At 38.9% G+C, this 12,976-nt stretch overlaps 1 protein-coding gene across 6 annotated transcripts in view; it reads right to left on the bottom strand.

The window, feature by feature from the left end:
- Positions 1-12,976, bottom strand: part of LOC123956317 (potassium voltage-gated channel subfamily D member 3-like) — a 158,257-nt gene that overhangs the window by 17,348 nt on the left and 127,933 nt on the right. For 5 of the 6 annotated variants that reach the window (XR_006821507.1, XR_006821508.1, XR_006821509.1 and 2 more), the window contains exon 3: positions 3,590-3,758. Coding sequence is in view for 3 of the 6 variants with exons in the window: in XM_046028421.1 (XP_045884377.1) it covers positions 3,590-3,758 (169 nt within the window). In the remaining 3 variants the exon portion in view is untranslated. The remainder of the gene's footprint in view (positions 1-3,589; positions 3,759-12,976) is intronic. The other variant, XM_046028423.1, reaches the window with a different exon arrangement.

Raw genomic sequence — 12,976 nt, 5'->3', positions numbered from 1 at the left:
CCAGAGCCTCGGGGCCCTGACAGCAAACGCTCTGTCCCCTTTAGTTTTCAGTCGAGACTCTGGAACAGACAACAGACCTCTGCCCGAGGATCTCAAGGTACGTGCTGGTGCGTATGGGACTAAAAGGTCAGAAATATAACAAGGCGAGAGGCCATGAAGAGCTTTAAAAGTGATCAATAGAATTTTAAAGTCAATTCTAAAACATACTGGGAGCCAGTGTAATGAAGCTAAAATAGGAGTAATGTGGTCATATTTCTTTGTTCTGGTTAAAAGCCTGGCAGCTGAGTTCTGGACAGTCTGGAGTCGATCAATAGATTTTTGGGTTAAACAGGTGAAAAGGCTGTTGCAATAATCCAGGCGTGATGAGATGAAGGCGTGTAAGATGGCTAGAAGTTAACATAGATCGAATTTTTGCTATATTTATAAGTTGATAAAAACATGATTGAACAAGCTTTGTGGTGTGCTGCTCGAAATTTAAATTACTATCAAACCAAACACCAAGGTTCTTTGCCACAGGCTTAATGTGATTTACTAGGGAACCAGCAGATGGCAGTATTTGATTTGCCATCTGCTGGGACCCGATGACCAGGATTTCTGTTTTGTCTGAGTTCAGCTGGAGGAAATTATTTGACATCCATTTTTTAACTTCACAAAGGCAGTTGTTAAGTGAACTCAGCAATCCAGGGTCTGTGGATCTGATGGGCAAGTATATTTGTGTGTCATCAGCATAAATATGAAAAGAAATGCCATGTTTAGGTACAATATGTCCAAGGGGAAGCAATAATAATAAGGTACTCGCACTAACTATTCTGTTGGTTTTAATTATAAATGTTAAAAACTTTCATTATTTTTCCGATCTCTAAGAACTTCTCAACCATATTGGATTAAAAGTTGCTGCGCTGCCTGCTGTTTCTAATGAACTTTGGATTTCAATATTTTATATTAACAATTGATCAGGTGACAAACCTACAGAGAATTATTACCACACTGCAGTTCCCTTGAGCTTTCTAGTGTCTTTTGGCTCATGCTTTTGATTTTTAATTTTGGTCTACTCACTGCTCGCATCGTGTTGTTTTCAGCATAAAAAGGCATCTGTTTCCAGTAAACCACTGTACACTACCTTCCCAAAGACTGACAAAGTTGGCAAGCAGCAGCTAAAGAGTCAGATATTTCTATTAGGAAAGACCAAAATGGAGCTAAAAGCAGTTACATGTATCAGGTGGCAAAAAAACAACTCCAAATGAATGATAATGTTGCACCATAACTGCTGGATGTGTAAATAAGCAACTGTTCAAGCAAGCTCACCATATCAACTTAAAAAGTTATGTTAATGTTGTTTAACATGCACAATTCCATGACAAAGGGGCAAACCCGGTCTGCAGCTTTCTATGATAAATGGCTACTAAATGCACTTTTTGGAGAGACTGTTCTCTCAACATATCTAATAACACTAATTAGTTAAGTAAATTCTTCAGTTCAACCCACTCACTGCCCTATTAATTTACATGACTGATTTAAAGAACAATACTTGGGATTAGTGTGTAATATAACACTTTATAAAACATGTCAGGCCAGTGTTGTTCTTAAAAATGTTAACACTGGTGGGTCAGTGTCTTCCATTACCAGTCCCACGATGACTGCAGCTGAAAACCTGCAATAAGATGGGATGTCTTTTTAATTTCATGAATTAATTCCTCATTTAAAATGGGTGATGTATCCAGAGTTTCTCCTCGCACTAATTTAATGGGATGGATAAGCCAGAGGAGCCACTGAGTCTAAAAGAACTTCATTAATAAGAGTTTTACTGTCCCACTGTGGTCTAAAACATGTTTTACAACCACTGCTAAGAAGGAGGAAAATAAAACAATCCTGCAGGGGAAATCAATCAAACAAGTACAGAGTACTAAATGATTAACAGAAATGCCTCTTGAGTGAAGAGTTACCTTTTTAGGCATAAATGTTTTTAATATATTTACATTGCATTTTATTCATTTATTTATAGTGTGCAAGTAAACCTTTTTTGTAGAATTTGTATTTGTTATTTAACATTTCTTGTTGCAAGCTAATTTGCAGAAAACTTTTAGCTAATACTTTAAAAAAGTAGAGAGGACAAAATCATCCATTTCAAAAAGGGGTGGGGACATGTCCCCAGCGGCCCCTAATGTAAATGACACCTATGTTAAAACCACATACATTGTCCAAAGATGCTTGCAATAAGTACATCAAACACAAAAGAAACTATTTTAACTGCAGACTGACTGCTGTGTTGGGCATAATTTACAGTGATATTATTTTTCTCTAAAGTAAACTATTGCTATCAATACAAATAAAACCTACAATATCAAAATACCATTACCCTTTAAAAAGCACCCAGTCTAAATTATTATTTTTCTCTCTGCCTGTCTCAGCACTCTCTGGCCCTGATCAGACAGAGCACTCCCTTTATTGTTGAAGAGATATATATATATATATATATATATATATATATATATATATATATATATATATATATATATATCTCGTCAAACCATCTGTATAAACTACAGTCATTAATATGCTTTGTCTTGATGGTATCTAAACTTACTTTGCTTTATTTTATTTCCACTGACAAGCTGTTTGTGACTCTGAAATTATTTCTGATTTGATCCCCAAAATCAGCAGGATAAAGTGGGGTTCACTTTATGAGATAATCACAACACTCAGGGTTCAAATGGATTTTTCTTAGAATTTAACCACCCGAGAGTCAAACTGGATCACATGAAGGTGCAGGAGTTCACTCCATTGTGAGCTGGAAAAGTAAATTCCATTTTACTTCTGCTGATTCAAAGCAGTATATTAATGAGAAAAACAGCCACCTAGGAGTCTTATATCACTATGGATTAAAACCAGACATTTCCCTCCTCAATTAGCTATCAGCAGCTGCTCTCTAACTTAATAGCACTCTTATCTAAACCCATAGAAAGGTCAAGCCCACTGGGTGAGTGTAGTGAGTGGATAGCTAACATTTGGTACTTGGATTTTAAGTGTGCGCGGGAGTGTGTGTGCACTTTTGAGAAAGTGACAGAGATAGGGAGTGTGTGTGCATATGTGGAAGGACAATGAATAATGTGGGTCTGAAGGGCAACAAATTTCCTGTGTGTGTGAGAGATGGTGTTGAAAAATGTGGGATGATGTAGGTTGAAGGACATCGATTTGCTCTGCAAGCATTGAATTCATAATTGGGGTCAATCCTTTTCACCGTCACCTTTTTATAAAGTTTGTAAAATGTGTCCTCTGTCCTTTTCATGAAAAAAGAAACTAATCTGTCATCAAGATCTTTTATCCTGCTGTCATTATTTTAATGATCAAAATATTCAAATGTGTTTTTCAGGCAAAACCATTACTGTCCCCCCACCCTCGTTTTTACCCAACACTTCAACCTCCTGTTCAGTGTCATTTCCTTAATAATATCTGAAAATCAAGACCATACACTCATAATGGCCAGGTAATATGTATGTGCACACTCTCCAACGCACTTATTTAACCCACACATAACCCTCAACCTCAACTCTCCCTGTTTGTTGAAGATTGGATGGTTAAAGACACTGACATTTACCTTCTGAGCACGCCGCTTGTCTGCTCTCTGGTTCTGGTGGTAGATGCGACTGAAGTTGGAGACGATAACGGGGACGGGCAGAGCTATCACCAGCACGCCGCTCAGGGAGCAGATAGAGCCGAAGATCTTCCCTGCAATCGTCTTTGGCACCATGTCTCCGTATCTAGAAATGAGACAGATGAGAAGATGTTAGACGAAGTGAAAGTTACAACAGATACATGGTGTTGGTAGATACATGGGTTAGGATACACTTTGGGCCGGAATTACTAACATCCCAAATAAAAAGTACTAAATTGCGTGTGCATTCTAAAATATTGCACGTGTAATTGTAGTACCTGTTATGGGTGATCAACTAAGAATTATTGCGTAGATGACAACAGATGCAAACACAATGGAGGTGGGAGTATTTAAATGAGGGTTTTGCATGTTTTAATGGTTTCCGCCATGGAGAGTCTGGAGGGAAAGCAGCCACTGCGTAAAAACCTTGGTTTGTTTCATTCAGTGCGTCCCGAGTATGTGGAAATCATATGTACCTGCCCATCCTGCATAAGACTGCACTAAGTACTTGGGACAGCAGACCTGAAAAACAGCTTTGGGAAACCCCAGCAGAAACAGATACAGTATGCTGGAATGACCCAGACGCGTGGAAATGCCAGCAGATCGTGCTTCATCCAGCCAGAGGGAACAATCACAGACCATCCGCACCGTGCCCGGTCGCTCCGTGATCTCCTGTCCCTGGCCCTGTACACCGCAACGACCCATTCCCTCTCCAACACAATGGGTTGTGTCGCTTTTACGACCGGTGCGCTGTGAACAGTTGGTGATCGTTCCCTCTGGCTGGATGAATTTTACGCACGATCCATGCGCTATACTGCAGCTGGGGGCTCTCTGCAGCACCACGCAACTTTCTAAATTCTTCCATCTCACAGAGAAAAGAAATCAGGTCGAAATGACATTTGCTTTATTGGCATGAATGTTAATACAACAGTATTGCCAAAGCTTTGAGGAAATACAAAAAAACCTATTAAATTCATATAGTTCATCGAATAAATAAAATAAGAATTTTGTTTCTAGGCTATATATTGGATATGGAATAATATCTAGTATTGTTAATTTGTCTACTCTTCTTTCATTCGTTTGCAACTTCTTTTCAAACTTGTTAAATACAGATGCTGTTGCACTCACATGAAATTGCTTGTAAGCTTGTTAGATCACATTGCGTGTAGTAAATAAAGGCATATTTGCAATATTTGCAGGTTACCTGTTGCATATTCATTAAGGAAAAAGTATTAAAAGAACAGAAGCTATCTTGCACTTTTGAAAGACGTCATTGTCTGTGCATACGGTTAGTGTTTATTTGCTGATGATATCAAGTTTGCACACGATTTTGCTCATGCAAACCTTTAGTAAATCAGGCCCTTGGTGTGTTTCCATCGTCATTTTCAATTTGTGCATGAAACAACCTAAATTGAAATGCCAGAAAAAAACATATTGCTAAAAAGTATTTGCACTTTGGATGAGGTAGAAAAGCTGGCAAAAGAAGAGAGGATAGGGTTTTTGAAAACACCTTGACATTGTGGAGCCTGCTTCTGCTACTGTGGACAAAGCGTTCATTTTATGCTGCCTGCTATTCATCAGAAATGTCCAAAAATAAAGTATAAAATGAGCGGCGGTAACAGTGGGAGCCCCCATTTCAAGTAGTGGCTGATAAAGACACCACAGTCCACATGTATCAGAAGAAGCAAATTAATTGCGAAGTATGAAAACAGCAAAGCTACTGGTTCTCAGTTAATTATGCAATCTTGACTCATCCTCTTATACACAAAAACGTGATGACAGATGAGTTTCTTTAAAGGTTGTAAAAGAAAAATGCAATGATTTGTAATTTAATAATTACTGGATCCACATGGCCATACACAACCACCAAGGTTGAATTATTCCAGCAGGAAGTAACTACCTGGTTTGACTTTGGCTGCGTCCTCTAACACTTAGTTTTTAGTGCACTATATTTACTTCGTCATTTTATTTGAATCCAACTGCACAATTTTATATATGTGAAAGTTGAAATTATGAGACTGCACCTTTCAGTGAGGACACAATTTAAATTGTTTGCTCCTTAGAGTTGAACCTGCATTGACTGATGTCTTTGGCCATTTTGTGGGCAACGGAAACAAGATCCAAATGCACCACTGACATCAACTTTTCACTTGATATGGTGATCATGTTCACAAGCAGTTGCTTATTTACACAGCCAGCATTCATTTCAGTTTTATTCTCTTTATTTGTTTTTCTGTGCAAAACATAGCACACACAAGTGCAACTAGCTGTAACAGTCTGCCTCCATGTTTGTTTATGTCTGAAGTCACGTTTGATCAGTCCAGTTTCAATGAGATCTCCGAAATTGATCAGTGTAAATGCCAAGTGTGTGGTCCTGCGTCTTGACTGAATCATCTGGTTTATGCGTTCTTAAGATTTAAATATAGAAAATAGGATAATTTTGTCGTTTAGTCTGTGGTATCCCACATTTTTAAAATTTTTTAAAAAAGATTTGAAAATCCTCTAGTATGCACCTGGCATAAGAGTGGTTAGAGTGAACCAAAACAATGGGCTGGAAGATGCTGAAACGCTCTGTGGAACAGGGAAACCACAGAATCAAGTGAATTCTGTGAGAGTTCTACGAGCACCCCCTCTCACATACACATGGTCATTTGATCCATTGTTAAAGCAACATTATGTAGTATTTTTTCTTAAAATTTCTTAAATTTTTCTTAAAAAAACAGCTTCAAAATCATTTTGACGGTACACTGACTTGTAATAAATGGCATCTCTGTTATTGCCAGTCCGGGCCGGGGAGTGTAACATTGGAATCCGGGGCTGGACGTCTATCACGACAACGGCTTAATGCTCACCATGGCACCATGACACGATTCTTCAGCAAGCAAGCTATAAGAAGAAGCAAAGAAGTATAGAATGTACAGTACAGAGTTTTTTGGAAGATGCTAGCTCAGTATTCTTTCAGCTTCGGATATCATAGCTCAGCACCCTCCATGGACGAAACGTTAGCTAAGCTACTAGCAGAGACCAAAAGACAGAAGGGGGCACTGACGGAGGACGCTACGAAGATGGTGGCTAAACAAGAGGCTCCCAGACATTGGTGAGAACTTTGTGAAATAAAAGGCTGTAAGACAGACACCGAGCCAGCCTTCTTTCTGTTGGACTAGTAAGTAATATTGCTGTGTTGTGTTGTCGCTCTAGCTTTATGTGTGGCTTTGTTAGCAAAGTTGTTGACTTGCTAGTTTTTAAAGTATAAATAACGTGTAAAGCTGTCCCTATTTATGACAGCAGTGAATTACACACCAAATCTTACACAACGTTGCTTTAATATAAATATTTTAATTAAAGCAACTTTAACCATTTAATCTAGATGATAGTGAATGAGTGTATAAGGGAGCGATTTCAGACAGTTTGTCTTTGCTCCTCTTCTTTTCTTTGTTCCCCATTCTAGCTCCTCTTGCTCTCCACTTCCTTCAGGCTTCCGCTAATATGATTATACAGGTGAATGGCTGCTGTAACAGGTGGACAGAAAGATAGGACCATTGCTATCTATGCAGCTCAGACTGGGCATAACCAAACCATGCCTGTGGGATCCAGAGCCAGGAAGAAGCCAAGGTTGACTCGCTGGCCAGTGCTGTGGGCCATGATGGCGTGTTGTGGAACAAATTGATTTAAAAACACAGACTTCCAGGACAAGCTTGTAAGTGGGTTTGAAAAAGGTACAGAAACTGTCTCCTGGAGATGCTGCTGACATCAGGTTTAAGTAGTGTGACGTGAAGCAATGGGGAACGATGTTAGTTGGTGCATGGTAGGAGATAAACAGAGTAATCGGAAAACGTGGAAGACAACAAGAAGGACGAAAGAAAGACGAGTGAATATCATGCATAAGACTGTTCTTGTAAGTCCTCGACTGAGCGATTTCTTCAAGAGCCGCTTTAATACTGATCCAGCATGGAGTTTTGGTTTTGATCCTCCAATCTTCTCTAAAACTCTTGGATTTGTAAAAAGACCCCCCCCCCCTTCCTCTCTGGCTGTTTGGCCTCTTTGGCTTCCCTGAGTTTCCTCTCCACTGCATTCTCGACACAATGAGACTCTTGACAGGTAAGCCCTATGCACTGTTGACCACTGTGCCTCTTGAGGGCCGCTCTGCCCAGACGTGGGTGGGTGCTGGCTTTTCACATTTCTGACTGTTGTTTTTTGGCCCAAAGCTCCCACTCTCCGTGTTGAAAAGCGCTATAATCGCTAGACTTACCTCCTGCTTACTACCCACAAACTGAAGAGCTGGGGGATTATCACAAACCCAGCCTTCTGCTCTGCCTGAACAAATGCGTGTGAGAGGGAAGAATGTGATGTTGCTTAAATCCTCTTTGAAAATTACTTTCTCAAATGTTTTTCTTGCAAAGTGGAGATGAGCACAGGTGATGCACACCACAATTAATGACTCAAATGAGTTGAATAGACTGACATGCTGTTTCGACTTCTTTTTCCTGTTTGACAGACAAAGGACTGACTCACATTAACTGATACCATTGATATGGTCAAAGTCTAGCAGAAACTACCCTTAAATGTTCAAGTTGGTATATTGTAAAAATAAAAAGCTCCTTTGAGGACTGGAACATCCTCTGTGTTTTATTTACCCACTGTTTAGAAACTGGTTCTGGATGCTACTGTATCAGAGTGTGTAATGTATTGCCCTGCTTTTGGGAAGTCAAACTACCCCGATTGTTATCCGATTGCATTAGGTTCCCAAACCCATCTGTTAGTCCTCATTCCTTTAAAACTTTTTTCTTGTAACACTTAAAAGGTAGGGCTGGGCACGTTAACATGTTATTATCGCGTTAACGCATTCATTAATTCACCCCGACAATTATTTTATCGTACATTAACGCAGTTTTAAAAAAAATTATTATTAGTTTGAAAATCCGTTGCTCACTGGCTCTGAATACACATACAATCAAACCATGGGTCACAGGAGGGGTGGGATGTTGATCAGCCTGCAAATCACCCAACCAAACAAGCCGTGGAGGGAGGCTTTGGCAGGATGAAGGATTTGGGAGAAGTAGGTAAGGAAGACTGCGCTCCGCGAGTAAACGGCAGGCGCTCTATTGAAAGTAACCATGGCTTTTGTGCACTACACAGCTGTAGCCTATTTAACTTAAATTAAAGGCTACATAACATTAACTGATAGGTCTACGTCTACTAGTTTTGCGGGGATGCTCTGCCATGTGAATTCCCTCCTGTTGATGTCCTATTTAGTAAACAGTAATAGATTCTGGAAACTCAAACAGCAAGGATCTGTCTCTCTTCAAATGATTTGTGCTGCGCGTTGCGAAGAAAAAGTTCAAGACAATTCAACTTCTGCGGCGGGCAGGTGTGTGCGTGAGGCGAGCACAACCGCAACAGTTTTAACGGGAACGCACCCACTTGTCACTACACCTTGACCACTTCACCTCACTCTAACAGGGAAACTTGCTACTGATTGAACATAGACCGTTTATGCTGCGCCCTTATAATAGAAAAATGTTTCTGCTGATACCTGTTCAGAAAAAAACTGAAAGAAGAAAACTGGACTCTGATAGTAACTTGTTTCAACAAGCTAGATAAAAGGTAATGCCCTGGCAGTGGCAATTCTGGTGTAATATTTGATTACATTAATGTTTAAGTTGAGATTTACAAAAAATATTTTATTGCTACTGTGTAAAGAGAATACTGCTGGTAAACAGCACCTTATTTGTTTAAAGTGTTTGCAAACCACGTTATTTACACTTGTGTCTAGCAGTACATTTAAATTAAAAGCGCATAATACACTACTTTAAAATTCATTATTCGACTTTGCACATAAGAAAATCATGCGATTCAAAATTTTAATCGTTGCCCAGCACTACTTAAAGGTAATCTCATAACCATTATAGCTTCTGTGTTGCTTGTTCAAGTTAAGTTGACCAGATTTCTGAAATGAAATCCGGTGACATTTTTGGTTTGGTCAGTATGTCATAATAAAATATAATGTTGTATATGAAACAAAAAGGGGGACAATTTCGGTTATGAGGCGGTGATGCAGTGGTTAGCACTGTTGCCTCACAGCCAGTTGCTCTGCCCTTTCTGTGTGGAGTTTGCATGTTCTCCCCGTGTCTGCGTGGGTTCTCTCTGGGTGCTCCGGCTTCCTCCCACCATCCAAAGACATGCAGTCTAGGTTAATTGGTGTCTCCAAAATTGTCCTTAGGTGTGGATGTGAGTGGTTGTCTGTCTATGTGTGGCCCTTTGATGGACTGGCGACCTGTACAGGGTGTACCCCGCCTTTCGCCCGATGTAAGCTGGGATTGCCCCCCTTTAAATAAGATAAGCGGTTGACGATGAATGAATGGACAATTGGTTTGATGATCTGTCAAATATAACTCTTCTGAATGAAATCAAGTCATTTTGAAGCAGAAACTACATTTTAGTCAATAGTAACATGGATCATCAACTAGCTTGGATGCTGAATTTTTACCTGGGACATACAGATTTAGCCTTGGCAAAATATCATGTATGTAACCATCATTTTCATATTCAAGACCATTGTACAATGTTCTTGTTTTAAACCAACTCAGAGCTAAAAATTATTAGCGAGCTAGCTAGCTAGGATAGAATATGCTAGCGATTGTTGTCATGCTGGTTGAAAGTGTTTGGCCTACTGTATATGAAATCAAGGACCCATTGTTAAAAAAAATGTACAAGAATTTATACAAGTAAATCTTCCAATGTCGCGAACTGCACGTGATGTTGCAACTGCAAACTGGCAATTATGATGGATCTCAGAGTTATTACTCATATTTGTTGTAATAGAAAAACATACAAGTATTCTTGTTTCTCTCGTCACACCAAACTCAATCTCCTTCCCCCCCCAAGTAAAACTTTTTCTCACGTTGTTTGAAAACTCATAGCAGGCAAGCTGATGTGTACTGCAAGCGCAGAAGGCAGAGAGTGAGAAATATGAAGGATTATTAACCAGTGATGGAGATTTGACCACAGGGCATGTTGTTATTGTTGCAGAGTCCTGCTCCTGGCTTTCAGACAATCAGACAAATTATTTCACAGTTCGCTCTGCACACTGTCAGCCGATGAGAGATGACATTCTCCTGGCTGCCTCAAACTCCTTTGTTGTAATAATGTTTGACACTTCATGCCCACTATGATGTGTCAAACATCATTACAACTACGATACGGTGAAATATTCAAAACTTTGCTCTTTGCAGCAAGGTAGTTCACAACAGGTTGTCGTATTTAAAGGAAAACACCAAAACACTTAATACTTAATGAATACTTAACTATGATTGCTTTCACGTAGGCACAAAACAAAGGGTCGACCTTTCTTTCATTCTGCAGCCGCCCCCTTCACTCACAGTGCTGATCACCTGCTGTGACCAACCACTTTCTCTCATTATAAAATTTAAATGTACCATGTAATCAAAAGGTCCTGTAATACAAACGGCCTTTATAAAACTCTTTAAAAGAGTCTTAATTATTATCATCCCTTAACTTGTTTCCAGATAATTGCTTATGATTTGATTTGATATTCAGATGGTGAAAAATAATGTGCCACTGCCTGAACCTTTGTACCATGTGTTATGGGTCAAAATACTGGGGTTTTTTTTAAGACTGTATTCAGACTGATCTTTAGCTTTCCATTAAAAAAAAAAACAACAAAAACAAAAAAAACACAGTCCCCTAATTTATTTTAAAGAAGCCACTCTGTGGACACAGTGGGGATGGCACACCGATGCAGCATCATCCGACAAGATGCTGTGTTGGCTTATCAAATATGTGCAAGTGTACATTCCTGGTAGATTATTTTTTAACATGAATGCAGTATTCCTACTGTTTACCTGCCGATTGTTGGGATGAAAGATGCAAAAGTTGCCACCATAATAACTTGTTATGCGAGTTGTCGAATAAATTATTAAATGTTTGGAGGCAAAAAGAAGGAAATTTAAAGCACATCAAATAAATGCAAGTGATTTCAAAAGTGGGGGTACAAAAAAATAACAGGAGCATTAAAATAAAATGAAGTGAAACAAAAACAGGTAAGTGCAATGCATTTGGTAGTACTATCAAATGTCACAAGAATATGAACATGTAATATTTTTATTGAATGTTTAAACTCTCAGGTACAATACACCCAAGAATGAAACTCTGAAACCTTAAAGTGATGGTGACTTTTCACCGTGACAGTTTAACAATGTAATAAATCCTTGAAAGCCTTATGTCAAAATTAATTATAAGGATACAAAACATTAAATGATGAAGAGTTAAAATGGTGTTCAGTATGGAGTCTCTGGTGCCAAAAATATACACAACTCACCTGTTTGTTTTTTTTTTACAGATGTGTCATGCCCTTTAACTGTATGTGGTATATTTAATTTTTTGCAAGTTGTGCCAAACCAGGCCACTTACAATACCAACATGTCTTATTTATTTGTAGAATAGTTTTTTCTCAGGCATTTTGGCTAATCCAATGGCTGTATTTTGCATAAACAGATTTATAAATTCACATCAGTTTCACACAGCAGTGGACAGCTGCAATTTGAAATGTCAAGAGTAGGACATTTAATTTCAAATAATTATGAATTAATTAGGGAGTCAACGAGTCACTGGCAGTCGGAGTCAGAAATATAAATATTTCTGTATAAAAAATGCAAAACTGCAGGTCAGGAAAGTGTTTGTCTCCCAGATAATCTGATATGGTGAATATATGGTTTGCCCTATACAGACAGGACTACCTCATTATCAATATAGTTGTATATGCTATTACGAGAAACGGGTAAATTAAACTCAAGTTAACTAAAATAAATTGTTCAGGAGAAGCCTGAAAGACTAGTTAAACGATGCAACAAGTTACAAAACGCAGCAGTAGGGCTATTTCTCCGGTAAATGGCCTTCTACAGACATTCATTACTTTGCTTTTTCTATCAGCCACCGTTTAAACAGAGACCTAAGAGGGTGGAAAAATCAATTGTGAGGGAATTTATGTAGTCATGTGTTTTATCCTTTCCAATCTCTTGCTTGTTTTGCTCTTCATTAAAAGAAGCTCTAGTGTTGCTTCCACAACACGTGGAAGGAATAGCATGCTCCTGATAGATCTGTGATGGGCAACAAATAAAACAGAATTGGATTGGGCATACTGCATCAAAAAGGCACTAGGAAACCAAAGCAATCAATCTGGCTGAATGATTTCTGCTTATGGGAGGCAGATTTGAAAGCAGCAGAGTCAAACCAAGTCAAACTGTGTTACAGCTGTGATGAAGACCATTAAAAACTGTTATCACAAGAACAACTAAAGGGCAAAAC

The sequence above is a fragment of the Micropterus dolomieu genome, linkage group LG18, assembly GCF_021292245.1.
Source record: "Micropterus dolomieu isolate WLL.071019.BEF.003 ecotype Adirondacks linkage group LG18, ASM2129224v1, whole genome shotgun sequence".
Taxonomy (NCBI): Eukaryota; Metazoa; Chordata; class Actinopteri; order Centrarchiformes; family Centrarchidae; genus Micropterus; species Micropterus dolomieu.
This window is presented reverse-complemented; position numbering and strand designations above follow the sequence as displayed.